At 46.4% G+C, this 27,712-nt stretch overlaps 1 protein-coding gene across 1 annotated transcript; it reads left to right on the top strand.

The window, feature by feature from the left end:
* Nucleotides 1-350: 350 nt before the first annotated feature.
* Nucleotides 351-27,712, top strand: LOC105756396 (insulin receptor-like). Its single transcript, XM_023733077.1, has 2 exons — nucleotides 351-366; nucleotides 25,932-27,712. The coding sequence occupies exons 1-2, from the start codon at nucleotides 351-353 to the stop codon at nucleotides 26,546-26,548; spliced, it is 633 nt and encodes a 210-aa protein (XP_023588845.1). The 3' UTR covers nucleotides 26,549-27,712.

The following is a 27,712-nucleotide window of genomic DNA, read 5'->3' as shown; positions in this document are numbered from 1 at the left end:
CGCGGGGGGCGGGAGACCGCTGACCTTGGCCTTTGCCCGCGCGGGCTTGCGGTTCCGCTCCCCGCTTGCCGGCCCCGGGCCGAGGAACCTTGCCCCAGTGCCCGCCCCGCCGCGGGCGCCTTTCCCGAGCGCGCTAGGATCCACGCCTGCCCCCCCCCACCTCCGGATCGCGACCCCGACGCGCTCCGGAGGCTGGACGCGCGTCCTCGATGTGTCGCCTTTGGGAAGTCGGGTCATTGCTTTCGGGCGGCCTCGGACAGCCCAATGCCCGGCGCACATGCACGGTTGGATCCAAAGCCCATAGTGCTGGACTGGGGTGGGCGGGCGTTCTTTGGGGTCCCCGCTGCTGGATGACGCTGCCCCCGGGTGGGGAACTGTAGACCCCTCTCCGACTTCCAAGAAGCTTTGGGGATGCAGTGGTTAAGCGCTCGCTGCTAACCAGAAAGGTTGGCGGTTCGAACCCCCAAGCTTGTCCGCGGGTGAAAGATGTGGTAGTCTGCTTCCATAAAGATTACAGCCTTAGAAACCCTATGGGGCAGTTCTGCTCTGTCCTATAGGGTCGCTATGAGTCGAAATCGACTCAACGGCACATACCAACAACTCCGACTTCTTGGGTTTAAGCTGGTGTCCACCCCTACAGGTCTGTGTTTACACTTTTGCATCCGGCTTCCAGACGTCCAGAGCCAAACTTTTGGCGCCCTGGCCACACCTGCAGCAGTTGTAGTAACAGTAGTGGCAGCTTTTATCATGATTATTATAAATAGTATCACCGTATGCCTCAGGCTGGTCCATCTTATCTCTTTGGACCCTCCCAGTGGCCCCTGGAGGCTGATACTGTTATTCCCCCATTTCACAGAGGTGTAACCTGTGGCTCAGGAAGGTCACATAACTCACCTGCCCGAAGTCAGTGCCAGAGCTGGGAATGGAACCCCTGTCTGTGAGATTCCAGTCCAAGGCTCTGGTCTGCTGTCCCTTGTCCCATGTCCTGTGACCCCCTCCCACCCCTCAGCTTCACCCTTCATGAGGGGGTCTTTCCCTGTTAGCCCTGTGGGTGTCTCCGGCCTTGATGAGCCTCACAGTTTCCCTGGCCTCATGGGCTGCCCTAAACCCCAACTCCAGCATCCTCCTTGCTTTGGTTGTGGGCTATGACCGAATCATTTAAGAGGATATAACAGGAGTTTCCCACCATGGGGTCTAAAGCCCTCTTTAAAAATATCTGTTGGGTTATTTCTTCACATACGTCCATAAAAGGAAATCGATCATGGGTGGGGAAGGGGTTAGAGAGGGAAGTAATAGAAGCTCCTGAGTTCCCTGATATAAATGAAGTGGATGAGAAAGCATAGGTTTTGAAGGTGACAAACCAAGTTTGCTGAGTAGCTCAGCCACTCGATTTCTCGGAGGCCCCGAGTGCCTGGTATACAGTAGGCATCAATGAAGAGTCGTGGTTGGTTTCGGTTCTTGTTAAGAAAATCCGAGATGAGTTGTTAGACCTATGCCAGGCTTCTTGTATGCACACGTGTATGAGTGTGTACATTGCGTGGGCACGCTTGCATATGTGTGGCTCCTCATGCCTCTGTTCCTTGTAGCTTTGGTAATAATTGTGGATCTGTGCCTGGGCTTCCAGGGGTGAGATACGCTGCTGCTTTCTGTGTTTACAGCTTCCAGGAGGTCAGGGGCTTTTTGTCTGTTTTGTTCACAGTTGCATTTCCATAGCCTAGCGTGGTGCCTGACACATGCTGTCAACTCGATTTCAACTCACAGCGACCCCGTGTGAAGGAGTACAACTGCGTCGTAGGGTTTCTAGGCTGTAATCTTTACCGGAGCAGAGCGCAGAGTCTTTTCTCCTGCGGAGCTGCTGGGTGGATTCAAACCACTAACCTTTTGGTTAGCAGTTGAGTTCTTAACCGTTGCACCACCAGGACTCCTTTGGCACATTGTAGGTGTTCGGCCAATATTTGTTTTTGAATGGGGCTGGGTACAGAGCCTCGGAAGGAGCTCCTTTTTTCGCCAGATACTGCTTAACAACAAGAAGAGCAAACAGTTAGCAGGCGCTGTTCTCCGTGCTTTGTGTATATAATCTGAGTTCATCCTCAGGAAGTGGTCGTAGTAGTAGATGTTAGCTGTCTTCCAGTCGATTCCGACTCATGGTGACCCCATGTGTGCAGAGTAGAACTGCTCCATGGGATTTTCAAGGCTGTGTCCTTTCGGAAGCAGATCACCAGGCCTGTCTTCCGTGACACCTCTGAGTGTGTTTCAACTGCTTGCCTTTTGGCTGGTAGTTATAGGGCCTCGTATTCCTTTTTGCAGATGAGGGGAGCCCTGGTGGTGCAGTGGTAAAGAGCTCAGCTGCTAACCAAAAGGTCGGCAGTTCGAATCCACCAGCCGCTCCTTGAAAACCCTGTGGGGCAATTCTGCTCTGTCCTGTAGGGTCACTGTGAGTCGGAATGGACTCAACGGCAACAGGTTTGGTTTTGCAGATGAGAACTGCCCAGAACTCCAGAGCCAGCAGGTGGCAGAGTCGAGATTAGAACCCAGAGCACTGATTTCTTAAGCAAAGGTTGTTCTTTCAGTAACTGATTCCCGCGTGTGCCTAAGCCTCCCCCAGCCCTAGCCTGGGGTAATGTTTGACGATATTCTATCAAATAGATGAGATGTGATGCACTTTGAAGACGTGGGGGGGCGGGGGGGGGGGACAGGGAGGAAGGACCATCTTTCCAGATCATTAATCTCTGTTGTTGTCGTACGCTGTCCAGTCAGTTCCTACTCATGGCGACCCCACGTGACAGAGTAGAACTTCCCCGTCGGGTTTTGTTTCCTAGGCTGTAATCTTTATGGGAGCAGATTGCCAGGTTGTTCCACAGAGCCTCTGGTGGGTTTAAACCGCTGACCTTTCAGTTAGCAGCCGAGCGCTTAACCGTTGTGCCATCAGGGCTTCTTCATTAATCCCTAACATCAGCCAATACAGCATTTTGGACTGGGTGGGGCGGAGGGAAATCAGTGCCATTTTTAAAGAGTGAAGGACTGTCTTGGAGACGTTGTATGGGGCTGCGCAGCCGTCGTCCGTGCTCCCGTGGAGTCTTCGTTGCTGGGTGGACCTGGCTAGGGCTGCCTTCCCCGTTTCCATTTAGATTGGATAGTTCTGGCCCCAGGTTCCTCATAGGCGTTGCAGAGTCACAGAACTAAGGCGGTGTGGGATTAGTGAAAATCAGACCTCACAGGGTTTCCTGGGGTCAAGCTAGTTGGCCAGTTGAGGCTTTGTTTCCAGGCACTCCTGATTTATTAGTTATCCCTGATTCTCAGGCACCCCTGATTTCTCAGACACTCCTGATTTCTCAAGGGATGGTCATGAGACGTTTCTCTGGTGTGTTTGGCACAGAAGATCTCCTGGTCCCCAGGCTCCCCAGGACTCTTGGAGCAGAACTGTCACCTGCTCAGTCACCTCTCTGCGGTTATTTCAAACCTCTGCTTCTTTCCTGGGGCCCCTGCCCCACTCTGTTATCCCCATGGGGTCCCCACCTCACCCTACTTCCATTCCTATTTTGTTGTTGTTCTTGTTGGCTGCTGTCAAATCAACCTCTGACCCCATGCATAACCTTGTCCTGCACCATTTCTGTGATGGTTTGCAGATTGGACCATTGTGATCCATGAGATTTTTACTGGCTGATTTTCAGAAGTGGATCACCAGCCCTTTCTTCCTAGTCTTAGTCTGGAAGTTCCCCTGAAACCTATTCAGCATCATAGCAACTCTCAAGTCTCCCCTGACATATGGGTGGTAGCTGCACACGAGGTGCATTGGCCAAGAATCGAACCCGGGTCTCTCGCATGGAGGGTGAGAATTCTGCCACTGAACCACCAATGTTGTTGTCATTAGGTGCCGTGGAGTCGACTCTGACTCCTAGTGACCCGTGTGTTCTACAGAGTAAAACTGCCCCATAGAGTTTCCTAGGCTGTAATCTTACGGAAGCAGATTGAAGGTGTTTCTCCCATGGACCCACTGGGTGGGTCTGAACCACCAGCCTTTCGGTTAGCAGCTGAGTGCTTAACCGTTTGTGCCACTAGGGCTTCTTTTGAAAAAAAACCACCAATGTCCCCTTTCTATTTCATGAGAGCAGGACTTCTTACCCCTGGCATTCTTGGCATTTGGGTCTGGATCATTCTCTGCAGTGGTGGTCGGGTGGCATCCTGTGTACTGTAGGGTATTGAGCCAAATCCCTGGTCTCCATCTGTTAGATGCCAGTTGAGAACCACTGCAGCAGAATTAGCCTCATCCTTGTCTAAGACACTTACCCACCTGGGCCCCTGCTGTCTCCCCTCTCTCCATCCAGGGAGCTCCTTCCACCCATGAGCCTTGCTCCTTTCAGCCTATAAACATTCAGTACTCCCGAACCCCATTGCCCACCGCCTGGCCTGGCTTCTAAGCCTGGCCCCCACCCACTTTTTTACCCACTGCTCTGCCCACGGCGTCAACTATGGCTCTCCGTGAAGGTAATCCTTCACCTCCCAATTTTATCTTCTGTGGTCTCACCTCACTTGACCCCTCTGGGTTTGACGCTGCCCACGCCCTGCAGCTAGAAGGTGATTTATCACCTGCTCCTTGCTTCTCCCCTTTGCTGCTTCTCCCACCCACGCTTAGAAGCTAGCCCTCTTGTCTCCTGGATCCCTTGTTGTTGTTATTGTGTTAGCTGCTGTCGAGTTAACCCCTGGCTCCACGTGTTACACAGTAGAACTGCTCCGTAGGGTTTTCTTGGCTGTGATCTTTAACGGAAGCAGTTTGCCAGGCCTTTCTTCTGCGTAGCCGCTGGTTGAGTTTGAACCATCAGCGTTTAGTTTAGCAGCTGATTGCAAACTGCTCGTGCCAGCCACACTCCCCAGCCTCTGTTCTGATCCTCTCTAAGCCTAGATTTTTATTTACATAGGGTCTGACCTGACTTCTTCATCTAGAATAGATGGGCCTCGGGGGCCAAATCCTGCCCACCACTTGCTTTTGTAAATAAAGTTGTATTGGCACACAGCCATACTCATTCATGTACAGACTGTCTTTGATGGCTGCTTTCTTTCTGCAAACGCAGAGTTGAGTAGTTTCAACAGAGACAGCATGGCCTGCAAATCCCCAAATATTTACTTTTTGGCCCTTTACAGACAAAATTTGCTGACCCCATGTCTGGAACAAACTTCTTGGGGGTTTATTCCTCATGGCATGCTTGTGTGGAGTACCTGGGTGGCACAAATGGTTAAAGTGCCCGGCTGCTAATAAAAGGTTGGAGGTTTGATCCGCCCAGAGGTGCCTTGGAAGAAAGACCTGGTGATCTTCTGAAAAATTAGCCATTGAAAACCCTGTGGAGCACAGTTTTACTCTGACACGCATGGGGTCGCTGTGAGTTGGAGTCAACTTGATGGCAACTGGATTTTTTTTTCTTTTTATTGTGGTGAAAATACAACAAAACACATGGAACTCAACAGTTTCTCCATGTACAATGCACAGACATTGATTACATTCTTCAAGTTGTACAGCCTTTCTGGCTATCTTTTACTAAATTATCGTACCACCATTAACGTAAACTCATGCCCCGTAAGCAAAAACTCTCTTTCCCCCTCCCACCCCTGGTAACCATGAATAATCTTTGGCTTCTAGATATGTGCTTATGTTTCACATAAATGAGATCATACTGTATCGGCCCTTTTGTGACTGACTTCTTGTGCTCCGCGTGATGTTTTCAAGGTTCATCCCTGTTGTGGCATGCGTCAGGACTTCCTTTCTCTTTATGGCTGAGAAGTACTGCATTGTGTGTATAACCACATTTTGTGTATCCGTTCATGCATTGATGGACATGTTAGTTATTTCTACCTTTTGGCTATTATGAACAGTGTTGCAGTGAATGTTGGTGGACAGGTTTTTGTTTTCAAGGGTCATCCAGGCAACTGGTTTTTAAAAGGTCGTGGGGTCCCTGGTACAAGTTGAATGAAGAAAGTGAGATGAAACCCCCAAAGATGCTGTGTTTTTCTCTTTAAAGAGCAAACAATATTAAAGCAATTCACACCATTTGTGCAGAATTAATGGACTCCAAGGGGGAGGAAAAAGCAGCCATGTTCCCTTGATGGTGTGTGTGACCTGCGGGTTTATTTATTTAAACAACCATCTTGGCCTTGAAGGAGGATTCTGAGCCATCAGCCCAGTTTCTAGAACCCAAAAGAAAGTGGTGTCTGCTGAGAGGCCAGCTCTCAAGACCTCCCTGCTGTGTTTATTTCTATTAGGAATATATCCGGGGTGGCTTGCTTTGTATTTTACAATTGGATTGATTGTTCAGTAAAACCTACAAAAGCTGAAACCGGTATAAGGTGGAAACCTGTCAGAGAAGGAGAACTCAAATATCTTCTACTAAAAGGAGCCACGGAAGAGCGGAAAGACAGCACCCTGTCAAAGGCAGAAAACTCGCGAGACCTGGAAAAAACAAGGCAGTCCCGTTGAGTTCTGGCTTTTGTAGTTTGGATTTTATAAGTAAAAAAGTGACAAGTAATACATTCTCATTGCAAAAAAAAAAAAAAAAAAAAACTACAAAAACATGGAGAGGAAAAGCAAAAGTCCCCCTTCAACACCCCATCCCCATCCCCATCCCCTTCCTGTCATTGGAGACAGCTGTCTTGTTAGTCTGATAAATATCTTTCTAAATCTTTTTTTTAAAAACAAGTTATTAAAAAAATACTGTACTATAAAATTGACTTTTTTCTTCCGGTGTACAGTTATACCAGTTTTAACCCTTCTATAGAGTTATGTGTGTTGCACATCTGTTTATGTTTCTGTGATGATTTACATGTGACGCTGATGCTGGACGCTACGCCACTGGTATTTCAAATGCCAGCAGGGTCACCCGTGGTGGACAGGTCTCAGCAAAGCTTCCAGACTAAGACTAGGAAGAAAGGCCTGACGAGCTTCTGAAAATCAGCCAATGAAAGCCCTGTGGATCACAATTGAATATTGTCCGATATAAACCAAAAACCTGTTGTTGTCGAGTCAATTCCAACTCATAGGGACCCTATAGGACGGAGTGGAACTGTCCCACAGGGTTTCCAGGGAGCAGCTGGTGGATTCGAACCGCTGATCTTTTGCTTAGCAGCCGATACAGTGCTAGAAAGTGAGCCCTCTAGGTTGGAAGGCACTCAAAATAAACATAGTTGCAGCAGTGGACTCGTGCGTACCCACGGTTGGGAAGATGGTGCCGAACTGGGCAACCTTTTGTTCTGTTGTACACGGGGTCACCATGAGTTAAAGCTGACTCAGCGGCAACTGACAGTAGTAACAACCCCCCTTCCCCTTTATCCCCTGGCACCCACCGATCTCTTCTCCATCCCTATACTTTTTCCTAGACTTAAAAAATATATAATTGGGTTAATATTCTTAAAATGGAAATGTTTTAATTTAAGTAGGTGCTTTAAAATTTGTGAACTTGGGTGTGCCATTTCCCATTTAGCATCCTTGGGAATGTGTCCGGCCTTTTTGTCCCCTTTTCATGTGTGTACCAGCCCTTGGTTATCATTTAGACAGTTCCCACCTGTGTTTCAGTGAGGGGTACCCCCTCCGTTGTTGATCCTAATGCCACAGTGTGCCACAGCAGCTTTTGGGAAAAATTAGAAACATATTTTGTTTCTGGAGCCCCTGGGTGGTACCAGTGGTTAATGTGCTCAGTGGCTAACTGAAAGGTTGGAGGTTTGAGTCCACCCACCTAGAAGTGCCACAGAAGAAAGGCCTGGTGATTTGCTTCCCAAAAACCAGCCACAGTTCTACTCTGACACACATGGGGTTGCCATGAGTCGGTATCGACTGGACGGTGGTTGTTTTTTGTTTTTTAGCAGGACAAGAATTGCTGTTATATATTTGTCAATGCCAACTGGATAGAGGTTCCGGTTGGAATTGAAGGCAGACTGCGGGAGGATTCAAATTTGATTTCAAATCTGGCTTTTTGCTTCCAATTCTGTAATGTTTGATCCCTCATCAGGTTCATAGAGGATAGTCTCTTGCTTGTGTTACTCGGAATTTCTTGCTTCTCTCCTTTGTCTTTGTGGAAGAGGTACTTTCCAAACACTGCGTTTGTTACAGGAAAAAGGTAACCATTTGATACAAAGGGATACAAGTGAGCAGGCAGCTGCTTTCTGATGCTTTTCTGTGATTCCTTGTTACCAACTTCTTTCCTGGAGTGTCTCCTTTGTTTTCTTGCAGAAGATCAGAGAAAGGATGAGCTCAAACCTAAATGCACCTTCCCAACTATGCTCAGTTGCATTGTATCGATGCCACCCGCTACTTTTTTACAAAGTGTATTTTGGTCTTGACAAACTTGGTTTTCCTCCTTGTGTCTTTGGTGTTGTGTGTCCTCGTCTGTAAGGAACCCTGGTGTCTCAGCGGTTAAAGCGATCGACTGCTGACCAAAAGGTTGGCAGTTCGAAACCATCAGCGGCTCCTTGGGAGAGAGATGTGGCAGTCTGCTTCCGTAGAGATTTAGAGCCTAGGAAACCCTATGAGTTAGAATCAACTTGATGGCTGTGGTTTGGTTTGGGTCCTTGCCTGCATTATTAAGGAAGGGGTGGGACCCTTGAGAGCTCCCTGGGTGGCGCACATCATTTGCGCTTGGCTGGTAACTGAAAGGTTGGCGGTTCAAACTCACACAGAGCAGAGGTGCTATGGAAGAAAGTCCTGGTGATCTGCTTCTGTAAAGATCACAGCAAGAAAACCCTCGGGAGCAGTTCTACTCTGTAACACATGGGGTCACCATGAGTCGGAATCAAGTTGGACACAAGACAGCAACAACAACAAAAGACTCTTTGAGATGGCCTGTAAGCCCCCTTCCAGCCCTGTGGTTTGGTGTTTGATGTGTTATGATGGCAAAACTAAGTAATTGATCAGAGGAATTACTCTAGATGTTTCTGAGCTTTTAAAGCAGTGCCAGGTGGGCTTGTAGCTGGTGTTGGTGTCAGAGTGACTGTGTGGCATTGGCTCTCTCTCTCTCTAGTCCCCTGTCCTTAAGTGTTGAGCTCCCCAGAGCCCCTCTTCGTGTCCCTTTCTCCCCTTGCTCTTAGTATCACCCTTTGTCACTGCTTTCTCCCAAACTTCAGACGCACATATTTCCAACGCCCACCAGACCCACATTCCCGAGGGTCCTAAACCCCTGAGACTCAACACGTCCCAAATTGTGCTGATTGTCCTGGCTGCCGCAAACCAGTCCTCCCTCGGCCCCCCAGGTTCATTGTTGTTGCTCCTGCTGTCGAGTCGGCCCCCAAACTCACGGTGACCCCATGCACAAGGTAATGAAGCGCTGCTCGGTCCTGCGCCATCCCAGTGGTCCGTTGCAGACTGGACCGTTGTGCTCCATAGGGTTTTCATTGGCTGATTTTTGGAAGTCGATTGCCAGGCCTTTCTTCCTAGTCCGTCTTAGTCTGGAAGCTCTGCTGACACCTGTTCTGCATCCTACCAACATGCGAGCCTCCACTGACTGACGGATGGTGGCTGCGCGTGACGTACATTGGCCGAGAATTGAACCTGGGTCTCCTGCATGGAAGGCGAGAATTCTGCCACTGAGCCACCACTGCCTCACCCAGACTCGTTCATGACCCTTCTCTTTCCTGCCTCCCCTGGGTACCAAGTCCTGTCGGTGCTACTTCCTCAGTGTCCATCTGATCTTGCCAGAGCAGCCTTTCCCCTAGGCCGTGCCGTAGCAATGGTTCCAGCACGCCCCGTCTAGAATCTTCTCCACTTCCTGTCAGAGGGATATTTCTGTTTTCCTCCTTTGATCATTCCACAGCTGCCAGATATACCCTTTCCCCAGGCAGCCTCGCCTCCTTCCCTGCAAGCTCCTGGGTGACTCATGGAGGCTGTATTTCCCTTTTTCTAAATGATAAGTATATCCCTCACAGGGAACCTTGGTGGTGCAACTGTTAAGTGCTTGGCTACTAACCGAAAGTCTGGCAATTTGAACTAGTGGCTGTGCAGGAGAAAGACCTGGTGATCTGCTCCTGTGAAGATTACAGGCTAGGAAACCCTGTGGGGCGGTCCTACTCTGTCATATAGAGTCGCTGTGAGTTGAAAATCAACTTGATGGCACCCAACAACAACAGCATATCCCATGCAATATATGGGATATGTTGTTGTTAGGTGCCGCTGAGTCGGTTCTGACTCATAGCGACCCTACGTACAATAGAATGAAATGTAGCCCGGTCCTGCGCCATCCTCACAATTGTTGCTGTGTTTGAGCCCATTGTTGTAGCCACTGTGTCAGTCCATCTGTTGAGGGTCTTCCTCTTTTTCACTGGCCCTCTACTTTACCAAGCATGATGTCCTTTTCCAGGGACTGGTCTCTCCTGATAACATGTCCAAAGTACGTGAGACGAAGTCTCGCCATCCTTGCTTCTAAGGAGCATTCTGGCTGTACTTTTTCTAAGACAGACCTGTTTGTTCTTCTGGAAGTCCATAGTATATTCAATATTTTTCACCAGCACCATAATTCAAAGGCATCAATTCTTTGGTCTTCTTTATTTATTGTCAAACTGTCACATGCATATGAGGTTATTGAAAATACCATGGCTTGGGTCAGGTCCACCTTTGTCCTCAAAATCACCTATTTGCTTTTTAACACTTTAAAGAAGTCTTTTGCAGCAGATTTGCCCAATGTAATACGTTGTTTGATTTCTTGACTGCTGCTTCCTTGGGCGTTGATTGTAGATCCAAGTAAAATGAAATCCTTCACAACTTCAGTCTTTTTTTCTGTTTATTATGATGTTGCTTATTGGTCCAGTTGTGAGGATTTTTGTTGAATTTCTGTTGAGATGTAATCCACACTGAAGGCTGTAGTCTTTGATCTTCATCAGCAAGTGCTTTAAATCTTCTTCGCTTTCAGCAAGCAAGGTTTGCCATCTGCATACCTCAAGTTGTTAATGAGTCTTCTTCAATCCTCATGTCCTGTTCTTCTTTATATAATCCAGCCTCTTGAATTATTTGCTCAGCATACAGATTGAATAGGTATGGTGAAAGGATACAACCCTGACGCACACCTTTCCTGACTTTAAACCACGCTGTATCCCCTTGTTCTGTTTGAACGACTGCCTCTTGGTCTAAGTACGTGTCCTTCTTTGTAGTCTGTCTTAGTCTGGAAGCTCCGCTGAAACCTGTCCTCCATGGGTGACCCTGCTGATATTTGAAATACCGGTGGCATAGCTTCCAGCATCACAGCAACACGCAAGCCACCCCAGTACCTGATGGTGTGGAGAACTGGGCCTGCCTAGGAATCTGCATTTTAGTGTGCACCCTCCCCTGTCCCCACCCCAGATGATTCTGACCACACTTTGAGACGCTCTGTGTGATGGCCAAGGGCACAGGCCCTGGGGTCCTAGGGACCTGGGTTCAAGCCTCAGCTCTGCCTTGTCCTTGTTGTGTGACCTTGAGAACACCGTATTCCTCTCTTGAGCCTCAGTTTCTATTCTAGAAAATGAGGATTATATCACTCTCTGTCTTGGAAGCACGCACGCGCACACACACACGCACACACACGCACACAGTGTTTGGCCTCTTTCCTGTGTCTCAACCCATGGGCTCTCCTCCTTGGGTATTTATTGTTCCCCTCTGCCAGCCCTTTCTTCCTGAGGTGGATTTCCTGTGGTTACCCTTTAGGATTCTGCTTTAGGGAGCCCATCTTTCCTGGTATATCTGGGGTGCAGGGAATTTGCAGGTCTCCTCTGACCTTTTCCTCTGCCATGTGAGCGTGGCTGGCTGGGCACCTGCCTTCCCCCCACAAAGAGGGAGAACCTCGAGGGGACACCCTCCACCATGTCCTCCCCCCAGTTCCTTCTGCTTTCTCTCTGCTAGTTCTTGGTGCCTCCTGGGGAGATCCCCTCAGTGCGTCCTCCAAGACTGATTACATTGTGAGGAACTTCCAGAAAGTTCTGACGGCCTGGATGGTGCAGGTCCTAACATGGCCTTCTTGGGTCTTTGGGCCACAGGTGACGCTATTTTTGTTCTCCATCTGACTTTTTTTTTTTTTTCAAATCTTATTGTGGTAAAGTAAATATAACAAAAAATTTGCCATTTTAACCATTTTGAAGTGTGCAATTCCGAGACATTTAACTGCATTCACCGTGTTGTGTAACCTTCACCACTATCTGCCTCCAAAACTTTTTCATCACCTCAAACAGAAACTCAGTCCTCTTTATGCAGTAAGTCCCTGTCCCTCGTCCCCCAGCCCCCAGTAACCACTCAGAAATCTCGGGCTCTGTGTATTTGCCTATTCTAGATGTTTCATGTAAGTGGCACAGTGGTTAAGCGCTGGGCTGCTAACCGAAACGTCAGTGGTTCGAACCCACCAGCCACTCTGTGGGAGAAAGATGCGGCATTTTGCTTTTGTAAAGATCACAGCCTTGGAAACCCTATGGGGCAGTTCTACTCTATTCTGTAGGGTTGCTGTGAGCCGGAATTTACTCGATGTAAGGGGTTTGAGGGTTTGTTTTTGGGTTTTGGGGTCATATATACTTTTTGTCCTTTTGTGTCTGACTTACTGCATTCAGCATAATGTTTTCAGGGTTCATCCATGTGGTAGCATGTATCAGGACTCATTTCTTGTTGTTGTTGTTAGATGCCGTCGAGTTGATTCAGACTCATAGTGACCCTATTTGATAGAGTAGAACTGCCCCGGAAGTTTTCTAGGCTGTAATCTTTATGGGAGCAGATCGGCAGGTCTCTCACCCTTGGAGCCATTGGGTGCAGACCTTTAGGTGGTTAGTAACTGAGTGCTTAACCATTGTGCCACTTATATGAAGTATCTAGAATAGGCTGAATAATACTCCATTGTATGGATGGAGCACGTTTTGTTTAGCCAGTGATCTGGGGAGGGGCCCTCCACCTGGCTTTGTGGGTGCTCCCGGCCTCACCTCCATTCCTTTGTTCCCAGGTACCCAAGAGTCCACCTCAGTGCCCTGAGCCCTCCTGACTGGCGTCCGTGGCCTGAAGCCGCCCCCTCCACCCCCCACCTTCCACTCAGTCTCACCCCTTCATCCCGGCTCAAGAAGCGGCCCTTTGGTCTCCTCTTTGTGAGCTGTTCCTTCTTCACAGTATTTTCACCCTCTCTCCACTCTGCTGGCGCCTTCCACAGGGCTGGCGAAAGGTTCCAGTGCCCCCCATCTCCAATCAATCCATAAACCTCACTCCACCCGTGCTGGCTCCTTCCTTCACGGGGTTCCTGGAAGAATATTCCCCAGCTTCTGTCCTTGCTTTGCTTTTATTTTTATTTCAATTGCAATTGTATGCAGCTTTTTTTTTTCCATCGTGGTAAATGTATATATAAAACAAAACATTTGCTTTCCCCACATTTTTTAAAAAAATATTTTGGTTGTTGAAAATGTATACAACAAAACATACACCCCATTCAGCAGTTTGTACATGTACAATTCAGTGACACTGATGCGATTCTTTGAGTTGTGCAACCATTCTCACCCTCCTTTTCTGAGTTGTTCCTCTGCCATTAACATAAACTCACTGCCTTCTAAGTTTCCCGTCTAACCTTTTGAGTTGCTGTTGTCAGTGTGATCCCGTATAGATCCCGTAAGCCCATTGCTGAATTTTACTCATAGCGACCCTATAGGACAGAGCAGAACTGTCCCGTAGGGTTTCCAGGGCTGTATATTTATTCAGAAGCAGACTGCCACATCTTTCTCCTGTGGAGCAGCTAGTGTGTTTGAATCGCCAGACTTTTGTTGAGCAGCCAAATGCTTAACCACTGTGCTACCAGGGCACCTCTGGTACAGACAATTCTTTAAAAGAGTCGGTGTTTAAAAAAATTTTTTGGTAAATATATATGGGTAAACATATATTTGGTACATATATGATAAAATATTTGCCACTTCAACAGGTTTTACATGTACAGTTCAGTGACATTAATTACGTTCATCATGTTGTTCAACCATCACCCTTAATCTGCTCCCAGGTTTGCCATTGCCCGTCACAGAAGCTCAGTGTCCCCTAAGCATCGAGTCCTTCTTCCCCCCTCCCACCCGCCCCTAGTAGCCATGAGTCCCAAAGTCAAAATCCACAGGAACAGAGTGAAGGCTGTGAAACTCTTCTCTTGTCTGGTCCTTCAGCCACTCATTTCTCCTCCTCAGAGACGAACAGTGTTGCTTTTTTTTTTGGGGGGGGGTGTGGGTGTGTTTATCCTTCCAGAGAATAGGATGTTTGCATATAGAAGCCAATGTGTATATCCATTTTCTTCTCTCCTTTTTTGCATAAATGACAGCACATCGCACAGACGGCTCATCTCCTTGTTCTTTACTGCTAACCACATATCCTGGAGCTCTGTTAAAAAAATTTTTTTTGGTGGCAAAATACACAACCAAACATACATCCATTCACAATTTCTATATGTACAGTTCAGAAACTTTGGTTATCTACTTACCTTGTATCACTGTTCTGTTCTACTCGTATGGATTCATTAGTATTGATTTAGACTCTCTGCCCCTTCAAGTTCTCATCTGTGCTTCAGATTAACTGTTGTCATTTGAACTTAGATAATTCTTTATAAGAGCCCAATGCTCAAGGCAAGCATTCTTTATTAATTGAGCTACACTGTTGTTTAGTTTAATGGTGGCTTCATGGGATAGTTTTGATTCAAGGTTTAAAGATTGGTTCTGGGCAATAGATTCAGGGGTTCTCCCAGTCTTAGTGGATCCAGTAAGTCTGGTTTCCATGTGAATCTGAAGTTCTCTTCCACGATTTTCCTCCTTTTGAACAGGATTCATCTGTTGAGTCCTTGATCAAAATGTTCAGTAATGGCAGCCGGGCACCATCCAGTTCTTCTGGTCTCATGGCAAAGGAGGTAGTAGTTCATGGAGGTGTTGGGACCTGCAGTCCATTTCCTTCCCTAATTCCTGGGTCTCCTTCTGCTGCTGCTGCTCCAGGCAAATAGAGACCAATTGCTGTATCTCGGGTGGCTGCTCGCATGCTTTTGAGACTCCAGGTGTTACTCACCCAACTGGGAGGTAGAACAGACGTTCTATAAACAATGCTAGGCCAATTGACTGGATAGACCCATGAAGCTATGACCCTAAACCTTTGAGCCAAGAGCACTAATCCCACAAGGCATTTAGTCATACCTAAGCTCCTGGAGATCTTTCTGCATCACATATAAGAAGCTTCCCTGTTCCTTTTTACAGTTGCGTATTATTGTATCAAACCAAAACCCAAGCCAGTTGCTGTCAAGTCGATTCTGACTCATGGCGACCCCATGTGTCAGAGTAGAACTGTGCTCCATAGGGTTTTTAAGGCTGTGAGTATAAAATGCACACTGCGTTTCCTAGGCTTAGTATGAAAAAAATTCTGTAAAATATCTTATTAGTACTTTTTAGATATTGATTTCATGTTGAAATGATAATAATTTGGATACATTGGGTTAGATAAAATATGTTTTAATTTCACCTGTTTCTTTTTTTAAAATAATATATTATTTTATTTCTTGGTGAAAATATACACAACAAAACATGCTCCCATTCAACAATTTCTACACATACTGGTCAGTGACATTGGTTACATTCTTCACGTTGCGTCAACATTCTTGTTATTTCTGTTCTAGTTGTTTCCCTCCCATTAACTCACCTCACTGTCCCCCAAACTTCTCATCTGTGATGTAGAGTAACTGTTGTCCATTTGGCCTCATATAGATAATTTTTTAAAAGAGCACATACTCAAGGGTGACATTCTTTACTTTTTGAGCTGACCTGCTGTTTAAATGAAAGATGACTTCAGGTGATAGTGTTGCTTCAAGGTTTAAAGAGTATCTCAGGGTAATAGTTTCAGTGATTCTTCCAGTCTCAATGGGTCCAATAAGTCTGGATTCTTGAAGTTCTGCTCCACATTTTTCTCCTTTTCTATCAAGATCCATCTGTTGTGTCCCTGATCAGAACATTCGGCATTGGTAGTCGGGCACCATCTAGTTCTTTCTGGTCTCAGGATGGAGGAGGCCGTGGTTCCTGGAGACATCGCCTATTTCTTTATACCTTTTTTTAAAGAAAATTTAAAATTCCATATGAGCTTCACATTGTATTTCTATTGGACAGCATTGTTCTAGACTCTGCTCACCTCAGTAGGTCTCCTTTCTTCAGAAGCACCTGTGGGTGGACCCAACCCTCCAGCCTTTCAGTTTGCAGCTGAGCACGTTAACTGTTTGCACTAGCCAGGGACTCCCTTTTCATAATAAGTACTCAGAAAATATTGGCTGTTATCTGGGTCATCACTATCCTTCTCGTTGTCTCCTCTACCTGTGTGTAGAGTGACAGCCATGTGCAACTTACTAGGAACTTGAAGCCTCCTTTAGTTCCCACCCGAAGGGATTAAAAGCCAGCAGAAGCCTCCACATCTTCTGTCCCAGTAGTAAAATGCTCTATTGTCTTGGATTAATAGGGTTACATACAGCTTTAAGAAGTTAAAAGTTAAGTTCTTCGGAGTTTTTTTTTTTTTTTTTTTAAGCAATTCTTTTTTGTCCCTTACAGTTACAGCCATTTAATCTTTTTTTTTCATAACAGCCTTTATTGTGACATAATTCACATACTATACAACTCATCCATTTAAAGTATACAATTCAGCAGTTTTTAGTACATTCCCAGAGCTGGGCAACCGTCATCATGTCAATTTTGGAAGATTTTCATCACACCAGAAAGAAACCCTGTATCCATTAGCAGTCACTCCCCCTTTCCCTGGCAACCACTAATCAATCTACTTTCTGTCTCAGTGGACTTGCCTGTTCTGGATATTTCATCAAAATAAAATTGTATCATATGCGGACTTTTGTGACTGGCTTCTTTCACTTAGCATAGTGTTTTAAGATTCACCCATGTTGAAGCATGTATCAGGACTTCATGCCTTTTGACATTCCTTTGAATATCAAAATATTGAATAACATTCCTTTGTATAGGTAGACCAAATTTTTTTATCGATTCATCAGTTGATGGACAGTTGGGTTATTTCCACTTTTTGGCTGCTATGAATAATGCTGCTATGAACATTCGCATACAAGCTTTTGTGGGGATGTAAGTTTTCAGTTCTCTCGGGTGTATACCTAGGAGTGGAATTGCTGAGTCATATGGTAGCTCTAAGGAACCATGGTGTGCAGTGGTTAAGTGCTTGGCTGCTAACCTAAAGGTTGTGGTTCAAACCCACCAGCCACTCTTTGGGAGAAAAGACCTGGTGATCTGCTCCAGTAAAGATTACAGCCTAGGAAACCTTATGGGGCAGTTCTGCTCTATCACACGGGGTCACTATCGGTTGGAATCAACTCGACAGCACAACAACAACATGATAACTATGTTTATCCATTTGAGGAACTACCAGACTGTTTTCAAAGTGGGTGTACCATTTTACATCTCTACCAGTAATTTATGAGGGTTCCAGTTTCTCTACATCCTTATCCATACTTATTATCTGTCTTTTTTATTTCAGCCATCCTAGAGGAATGAAGGAGTCCCTGGGTGGTTCAGACAGTTAACATGCTTGGCTGCTAACTGAAAGGTTGGCGGTGTAAGTGCATCCAGAGGTACCTTGGAAGAAGGGCCTGGAGATCTACTTCAGAAAAATCAGCCATTGAAAACCCTATGGAGCACAGTTCTACTCTGACACACATATGGGGTTGCCATGAGTTGGAGTCAACTTGACAGCAACTGATTTAGGGGAGTGAAGTGGTATCTCATTGTCATTTGGATTTATATTTTCTTAATGGACAACAGCCAGTTAACCTTTGAACACATGTTTATATCTGGTTTGGGTTCTGCCACAGCCTGGGGAGGATGGTGGGCAGGTGTTCTTTGCACCCCTAGTGATTTCGTGTGTGTGTGTGTGTGTGTGTGTGTGCGCGTAAGAAATATACTGTGAGGCCTGGGCTTGGGAAGCGCAGAGCTGTGGCCGCATCTGAACTTTCTCACTCTGTTACCAAATAAATGCAGGACTCATATTGAAATTTTAATTTCATGTAGGCAACAAATAAATCTGTAGGATAAATGTATCCCAAATATTGCATGGGATATACTTATCCTAAAATAGCAAATTGTTGTTTCTCTGAAATTCAAATTTAACTGGGCATTTTCTATTTTTATTTGCTGAATCTACCCCTGCCTGCCATTAGTGGGCTGTGTGTCCTTGGGCCCCAGTGTTCTCGAGGTGGGGCTGGGCCTTGTTGGGGCATCATTGCCTCAGTACCTGTTGAGGCCCAGTAAGCAAGGTAAGCATGGGCTTGCTTGTGCTTACTTACTAACACGTAGTAACCAAAACCTATGTGAAGTTGTTCACTGCAGATTAGTAAGTAAGCGCAGGTCAGCCCATGCTTAGGTCATCCGCCCATGTCAGGGATTCTAACTCTGAAAAGAGGCTTTGATTCTGTAGGAAGGTGCTGTGGGGTTGGGAGAGAGGCAGATGCCAGCCACACCTAGAAGCAGACTCTTTGATGTGGTGAAAAAATGTGAAGTCGTTCACTACAGGTGATCTGGTAAGCAAGGTAAGCTCTGTGCTTACCTTGCCTGTTGGATAATCCACCCGTCTGTAAGTGGAAGCAGTTGGTGTTACTGGGCCTGGGAGCCTCAGGCCAGGCTTGAATGGCACGAGTGTGTGGGTGGAACCTGCTTCCCTGTCTTCTCGAAGCTACCATCTAGCCTGGGCTTGGCTCTGGCCCCCCGCCCACGTCAGACCCACGACAGTGAGTGGCGAGGTGGGGGTGAAGGCTTGCTGGTAGCTGGGCACTAGGGTCCCTCCTTCCCCACTTCCTGGTGAGAGTGTGTGTGTGGTATGTGTTAGTGTGTGTGTGAGTATGTGTGAGTGTGGTGTTTGTGGATATATATGTGGTGAGTGTGTGTATGGGGTGTGTGTGAGTATGTGATGTTTGGGGGTGTCTGTAGTGTGTGCGTATGGGGTATGTGTGTATATGTGAGTGTATGTGGTGTCTGAGTGTGTAAATGGGTGTGAATGTGTGTGTGCAGTGTGAGTGTGAATGTGGTGTGTGTGTGTATGGGGTGTGAGTGTATATGGGGTGGGTGTTTGTATGTGGTGTGTGAGTATATATGTGGTGTGTGGGGGTGAGACAGAGTGTGTGTATGTGTCTTTTCGCTTGATTTAGCCTAATCTGTTCTGTAAGGAATGTGACCCTGGAACATTGCTGCTTTGTTTTCCCCAATTGTTTGCTTTGCTGTTTTCTTTCTAATTTGTGCTGCTTTGGCGAGTTGTTCTCAGGGGGATTTTCAGGGGATTTGCTACTATTCTTTAGAACAATCTGTTTGCCTCAAAAATATTGGGGGAAGGTTTAGTGTCTTGGAATAATATAAGCAGGGGTTGGGGACTGAGCCTTATCTTCCAGGTCCTGGGCCGAGGGCTGTGGGCCGTTGAGTGTGTGTGTTGGGAAACAGAAGCTATCTAAAGAGTGATTCTTAGACGTGTTATAAGGGGGCACACACACACACACACACACACACACACACACACACACACACACACACACACACACAGAGACACACACAGAGACACACACAGAGAAACCAAACCCACTGTTGTGGAGTTGGTTCTGACTCTCAGTGGCCCCATGTGTTAAACAGAGTAGAACTGCTCCATAGGGTTTCCTTGGCTGTGATCTTTATGAAAACCGATTGCCAGGCCCTTCTTTTGTGGCACCACTGGGTGGGTTGGAACTGCCAACTTTTAGGTTAGTAATCAAGCACAGATTGTTTGTGCCACCCGGGAACCTTTAAGGGGGCCCAAGGAGAGAGGAAAGGAAGTCAGGGAAGGCTGCCCGTAGGAGGTGGCATTTGAACTGGCTCTCGAAGGATCAGGTAGATTTAGAAATAGGGAGCTGAAATATGAAGGGCTTTGCCAACTAACAACCAGGCTAGGGCTGCCCTGTTCAATGCGGCTGTTGAAATTTAAATTCACTTACAATTAGGTAAAATTAAATATTCAATTTCTCAGTTACACTAGCCACACTTCAAGCACTGAAGAACGAATGGCTAAACATCAACCAGTTGCCATCAAGTCAGCTCCGACTCATGGCGACCCCATGCGTGTCAGAGTAGAGCTGTGCTCCACAGGGTTTTTGATGGCTGTTTTTTCAGAAGTAGATCACCAGGCCTTTCTTCCGAGGCATCACTGGGTGGATTCCAACCTCCAACCTTTTGGTTAGCAGCAAGTTACTTAACCATTTGCATCCACCCGGGGTGTCTCTTGCCTCTGGTAACCACTAATAAACTTTGGTCTCTGTACATTTGCCTGTTCTAGATATTTCGTTTCTTTATATTGAGGTATAATTTACACTGAAGGCTGTAGTCTTTGATCATCATCAGTAAGTGTTTTGAGCCCTGTTTGCTTTCAGCAAGCACTTTAACATAAAGAAAACAGAAACCCTCACAACTGGACCAATAAGTAACGTCATGATAAGTGGAGAAAAGATTGAAGTTGTCAAGGATTTCATTTTACTTGGATCCACAATCCATGCCCATGGAAGAGCAGTCAGGAAATCAAATGATGTATTACATTGGACAGATCTGCTGCAAAAGACCTCTTTCAAGTGTTGAAAAGAAAAAGTGTCACTTTGAGGACTGAGGTGCACCTGATGAAGTCATGGTATTTTCAGTCGCCTCTTATGCATGTGAAAGCTGGACAGTGAATAAGGAAGACTGAAGAATTGATGCATTTGAATTATGGTGTTGGTGAAGAATATTGAATATACCATGGACTTCCAGAAGAATGAACAAATCTATCTGGAAGAAGTACAGAGTGCTCCTTAGAAGGGAGGATGGCGAGACTTCATCTCATGTACTTTGGACATGTTATCAGGAGGGATCAGTCTCTGGAGAAGGACATCATGCTTGGTAAAGTGGAGGGTCAGCAGAAAAGAGGAAGATCCTCGATGAGATGGAGTGACACAGTGGCTGCAACAATGGGCTCAAACACAGCAACAATTGTGAGGATGGTGCAGGGCCGGGCAGTGTTTTGTTCTATTGTACATAGGGTCGCTATGAGTTGGAACTGCCTTGATGGTGCCTGACAACAACAATGTAAGAGAGATTTCATATAAGTGAGATCATACAATTTTTGTCTCTTTGTGAGTTATTTCGCTCATGATTATAGCGCATATGCGGAAATTTTTGCCTGCTGCCTATTTGTGTAAATAAAGTTTTATTGACACACAGGTATGCCCATTCATTTAATATGCTGGCTGTGGCTACTCTTGTGCTACAGTGGCAGAGTTGAGTAGTTGCACACAGACTGTGTGGCCTGTAAAACTGAAAATATATACTATCTGGACCTTTACAGGAAAGGTTTGCCAACCCTGTTGTTTGTGTGGTTGGGTGCCATCAAGTCGATACTGACTCATGGCGACCCCATGTGACAGAGTAGAACTGCCCCATAGGTTTTTCTTGGCTGTAATCTTTACAGGAACAGATCGCCAGGTCTTTGTCTTACAAAGCTGCTGGGTGGGTTTGAACTGCCAATCTTTTGGTTAGCAGCTGACTGCTTAACTGTTGCACCATCTGGGCTCCTTTTGCCAACCCTCGTTCTGGGGTGATGATGACACAGAACCCAGAGATGGCTGTGATATGTTTAGGGGAATAAGCAACATCAACATTGTCATTGTTAGCTGCTATTGAGTTGGCCCCCGACTTGTGGTAACCCTATGCATGGTGGGACAAAATGCTTCCTGATCCTGTATGGTCCCCATGATTGGTTGTGGATTGGCCCTTTGGGATCCATAGGATTTTCACTGACTGATTTTTGGAAGTAGATGACTAGGTCTTTCTTCCTGGTTCATCTCAGTCTGGAAGCTCCGCTGAAACCTGTTCAACATCCTAGCAACACGCAAGCCTCCAGTGACAGACGGATGGTGGCTGTGCATGAGGTGCATTGCCTGGGAATTGAATCCGGGTCTCCCATGTGGAAAGTGAGAATTCTACCACTGAACCAGCTCTGCCTCATAACAACAGAATATATATGTATATATATCCATTGCTGTCGAGTTGATTCTGACTTACAGCGACCCTGTAGAACAGAGTAGAACTGCTCCAGAGAGTTTCCAAGCAGCAGCTGATGGATCTGAACTGCCAGCCTTTTGGTTAGCAGGCAAATGCTTAACCACTGCACTACCAGGGCTCCACCAACAAAATAGCCAACATTAATTGAGCACTGTCTTAGGGTTCTATAGAGAAACAGAACCAGTGAGATGTGTGTGTGTGTGTGTGTGTGTGTGTGTGTGTGTGTGTGTGTGTATACACACATGTAAATATAGTTAGAGAAATTTATTTCAAGGGATTAGTCTTGCAATTGTAAGGGCTGGGAAGTCCAAAATCTGTAGGTCAGGCAACAGGCTGGAGACTTCTGCAGCCTTGTGTCCTGAGATCCCCAGGCCTGTTTATAATCTGAAGGCAGACCACACCTCTAGGAACTCCTCTTTCTATTGATTGATTGATTACATTAGATTGTGTTATGGAAGGTGATTAGATTACATTATGGAACAGCAGTTAGTCTAGTGTTTGGCCAAACCACTGGGAACCATAGCCTAGCCAAACTGACACAGAAAAATAACCATCACCCCTCCCCCCGCTATGTGCTAGGAATTAGTTGAGTGCCTGCCCTGCATAACCTCATTCATTCTTCCTCCTAGGTTGTGCAGTAGGGGAGGAAATGGAGCCTTGGAGTTGTGCTAGAGGGTGGGCGGCCCTGTTTAACTAGGCTGGGGATGCAGGGGCGTGGTGCAGGGGATGGAGGGGCGGAGCCTTGAGGCTGTGAGTGGGAAGTGTAGGGTCAGCGGGAGCCATGGAGGGTGTCGGAGCCTGGGAGGGACGACTTTCAGGAGAGTGGGTACACAGGCCGTTTGTCTACGGGGGATCAGGCTGGCTGGGAAGCCCTTATCACACCCAAGTAAAAGGTAATTAGGCCTTGATTGCAGGCCAGGAGGGCAGGTCGGGCAGGAGAGCCAGCAAGGTGGGAAAATTGACAAAACAAATACATTAAGCTCTCCTTGCTCCATTTCTGATGTGGGCACCTTTATCCCCATAAATCATTTCCTGGAGATCTTCCCCACTGACCTGCTGCATTACTCAATCTCCTCTGTAATCCCTTTGTCTCAGTTGCATCATATTGGATGTGATTATTTTAAGGCTCCTAACAGGTACTGCCAAAGGAATAATCTCTGCCTTTTGAAGCGAGTTACTTAAGCCCAGAGTCTTTTCACTGGAAATCGTGAATCAAGACCAGTTACTGAATTTGTGGGGCCAGGTGCAGAATGAAAACGCAAGGCCCCATGTTAAGAATTCCAAGACCATGACTGTCATGGATTGAATTATGTCCCCCCAAAAATGTGTGTGTCAATTTCGCTGGGCCATGATTCCTGGTATTGTGTGATTTTCCTATATGTTGTACATCCTGCCTCTATGATGTTAATGAGGGAAGATGGGTGGCAGTTGTGTTAGTAAGGCAGTTGTATTAGTGACAAAATTATATTTGTCATCTTTTACCAAAAACATACTTTTCTCTTGTGAACTTCTTAGGGACATTATTTACCTTGGTCAAGCTGTGTGCACCTCACCCACATTCGATGCTACCTTTCCCATCACCAAAAATAACAAGTCCCCCCCAATCCCTGGCAATCACAAATGAGTGTTGGTCTCTCTCTCTCTGTATCTATCCTTGTCTTCTTATAAAAGTGTGATCGTACAATATTTGTCCTTTCGTGACTGAATTATTTCACTCAGCATAATGTCCTCCATATTCATCCATGTTATAATATGTTTTGAGGACACATCATTATTCTTTATAGCTGCATAGTATCACATTGTGTTATCTACTACATTTCTTTTATTCATTCAGTCCCCAGGCAGAACTCAGTCTACAAGACTGGATTGTGTCCTGAGGCAATCTCTTGAGATCTAAAAGAGAGAAGTGAGCAGAGACACAGGGGGACCTCATACCACCAGAAAAGCAGTGCCAGGAGCAGAGCGTGTCCTTTGGACCCCGGGTCCCTGTGCGCAGAAGCTCCTAGTCCGGGGGAACATTGATGAGAAGGCTGACAGAAAGAGAAAACCTTCCCCTGGAGCTGTCGGCCTGAATTTGGACTTTTAGCCTACTTTATGTGAAGAAATAAGTTTGTCTTTGTTAAAGCCATCCACTTGTGGCCTTTCTGCTATAGCAGCACTAGACGACTAAGACAGAATTACCGTGACCAAGAAAAAACAGAAGAACAAACAAAACCAGTTGCCGTCGAGTTGACTTTGACTCAGGGTGACCCCGTGTGTGTCAGAGTAGAACTGTGCTCCGTGGGGGTTTCAGTGGCTGAGTTTTCAGAAGTAGATCGACAGGCCTTCCTTTCAAGGAAGGGGCCCTGGTGGCACAGTTGTTAAGGGCTTGGCTGCTAACCAAAAGGTTGGCAGTTTGAACCCACCAGCTGTTCCGTGGGACAAGGATGTGGCAATCTGCTTCCATAAAGATTATAGCCTTGGAAACCCTATGGGGCAGTTCTACTCTGACCTATAGAGTTGCTATGAGTTAGAGTTGACAGTGGGTTTGTTTTTCTTTCAGGGCACCTCTGGGTGGACTCTACCCTCCAACGTTTAAGTTAGGAGCCGAGCACATTAACCGTTTGCAGCAGGGACTCCAAATCAGTTGCCATCCAGTTGCTTCCGACTCATGGCAGCCCCACGTGTGCAGAATAAAACTGTGCTCCACAGGGTTTTCTTTTTTCTTTTATTGTGCTTTAGGTGAAAGTTTACAATGCAAGTTAGTTTCTCATTCAGAAATTTATACCCAAGTTGCTTTGTCACATTAGTTGCAATTCCTGCAATGTATCAGCACTTTTTGCTTTCCACCCCAGGTTCCCTGTGTCCGTTCGTCCAGTTTTCCTGTCCCTGCCTTCTCGTCTTTGCTTTTGGGCAAGTGTTGCCCATTTGGTCTCATATACTTGATTGAGCTAAGAAGCACGTTCCTCACATGTGTTATTGTTGATTCTGTAGGCCTGTTGCTGTCAGTCTGTTTTGACTCATAGCAGCCCTACAGAATAGAGTAGAACAGCCCCATAGGGTTTCCAAGGAGCGGCTGGTGGATTCGAACTGCTGACCTTTTGGTTAGCAGCTGAGCTGTTAACCACTGTGCCACCGGGGCTCCATTTGTTTTATAGGCCTGTTTAATCTTTGGCTGAAAGGTGGATTTTGGGAGTGCCTTCAGTTCGAGTTAGCAGGGTGTCCGGGGGCCATAGTCTTAGGGGTTCCTCCAGTCTTGGTCAGACCCGTAAGTCTGGTCTTTTTTTGTGAATTTGAATTTTGTTCTACATTTTTCTGCCCCTCTGTCTGGGACACTCTGTTGTAAGCCCCATCAGAGCAGTTGGTGGTGGTAGCCAGGCAGCACCGTCCTCTGATCTCAGGCCAGTGGAGGCTGTGGTTCATGTGGTCCTTTAGTCCTTTGGACTCAGATTTTCCTGTGTCTTTGGTTTTCTTTATTCTCCTTTGCTCTGGATGGGATGGGACCAATAGATGTATCTTAGCTGGCTGCTCGCAAGCTAAGACCCCAGATGCTACTCACCAAAGTAGGATGTAGAACATTTTCTCTGTGAACTATGGCATACCAATTGACCTAGATGTCCCCTGAGAGCATGGTCCCTGTCCATAGGGTTTTCAGTGGCTGGTTTTTGGGCAGGAGATTGCCAGGACTTTCTTCTGAGGCGCCTCTGGGTAGACTCAAGCCTCTAACCTTTCAGTGAGTGGCTGAGTGCTTTAACTGCTTACGCTACTAGGGCAGAGACCAAGGCTGGCGACGGCAGAGCTTTCTGGGGCCCTTCTGAGCGTGGGGCCCTAGGTGACTGCTTGGGTCACATGCCCATAAAGCTGGCCCTTGCCACTGATCCTTATAATCTACACGTGATGTGTTTGCTCACCTGTCCTGTTTTCCCTTCCAGTGTGTCCTGGCATGGATATTCGGAACAACCTCACCCGGCTGCATGAGCTGGAGAACTGTTCTGTCATCGAAGGACATTTGCAGATATTGTTGATGTTTAAAACGAGGCCTGAAGATTTCCGAGACCTCAGTTTCCCCAAACTTATCATGATCACTGACTACTTGCTGCTCTTCCGGGTTTACGGGCTCGAGAGCCTCAAGGACCTGTTCCCTAACCTCACGGTCATCCGAGGCTCGCGTCTCTTCTTCAACTATGCGCTGGTCATCTTCGAGATGGTGCACCTGAAGGAGCTTGGCCTCTACAACCTGATGAACATCACCCGGGGGGCTGTCCGCATCGAGAAGAACAACGAGCTGTGCTACCTGGCCACCATCGACTGGTCACGCATCCTGGATTCCGTGGAGGATAATTACATTGTTCTGAACAAAGACGACAATGAGGAGTGTGGGGACATCTGCCCAGGCACCGCCAAGGGCAAGACCAACTGCCCAGCCACCGTCATCAATGGGCAGTTTGTTGAGCGGTGTTGGACCCACAGCCACTGCCAGAAAGGTATGTTGGGGATGCAGTGTTACGAAAGGTTTCCCATGCCTTGTTCTAGAAGGCATGGCCCTTAGGGTTGGGGGCAAGAATCTGTGGCATTTGGATGGATCCAGGTAGAGCCATTCACCAGACCAGGGCTTGACAAATATTTTCTGTAAAGGCTTAGATAGTAAATACTTCAGACTATTCAGGCCATCTGATCTCTGGCACAACTACTCAACTTTGCCATTATAGCAGGGAAGCAGTCTTAGACACGTAAACAAATGGGCCTGGCTGTGTTTCAATAAAACTTTATTTATAAAAACAAGTGGTGGGCTGGATTGCGCCTGGTGGAGGCTGTGGTTCATGTGGTCCTTTAGTCTTTTGGACTAATATTTTCCTTGTGTCTTTGGTTTTCTTCATTCTCCTGTGGGTCGTAATAGTTTGCCAACTTGTGTGCTAGACAGTTGAATGTTCCTTTTACTTGGGAGATGAGTAGGAATGGAAAATTATGGCCTTTAAAAAAAAGAGTTTGTTTCTTATCCGATCATAGAAGTAAAATTGCTCATGATAGACATTTGGAAAAAGATAGAAATGTGCAAACAAAAAAACAGTCATTATTCCACAATTGAAATTGCTGATAGTGGTTTGTTGAAGGTACTTCCTTATAGTGGGTGTTTGATAGAATGGTTGTCTTAATTTACTTTATTGTCTCTCTTGTTGGGTGTATAGATTATTTTCAGTTTTCACGAGGAGGGGGATATGCATTTTTGGGCCTAAGCTTTCTCTAGCATTGGTTTTCTTTAGACTTGCTTTCCAGAAGTGAAATTTCTGGGGCAAAGGCACTTGATTCCGATTGCCAAATGACTTTCCGGAAATATCGTTCCAAGGGATGCCCCTCCTAGCCTTGGATGAGGGAACACCTTGGCCAGCTTTGAGGCTCTTTCATAATTTGCTGGGGCAGGGAGGTGCTGATGTGTTTTCCTCGTTTATGTTTGCATTTCTTTGATTGCTATCGGGGTTGAACCTTTGACAAAAAAAAGTTTGTCATTTGCGTTTTCTCTTCCTGTTCTTATCCCTTATCCATTTATTTTTTAGTACCTTAGTGGTTTTGAAAAATTAATCCATAGGTGGTTTTGTCAATTTTGTGTTCAGATGTTTTGTTGAGTTTGCTCTGGATGTCTTTACCAGAGGAGCTTACAATGTTCATGGAGTTCAGAGCTGAGCTTTTGCAGGTCCTTTTTGTTACTTTACGGGTC

This window comes from Trichechus manatus, unplaced genomic scaffold, assembly GCF_000243295.1.
Source record: "Trichechus manatus latirostris isolate Lorelei unplaced genomic scaffold, TriManLat1.0 scaffold00057, whole genome shotgun sequence".
Lineage (NCBI taxonomy): Eukaryota > Metazoa > Chordata > Mammalia > Sirenia > Trichechidae > Trichechus > Trichechus manatus.
Note: the sequence above shows the minus strand (reverse complement) of the source record. Positions and strands in the feature narration are given on the sequence as shown.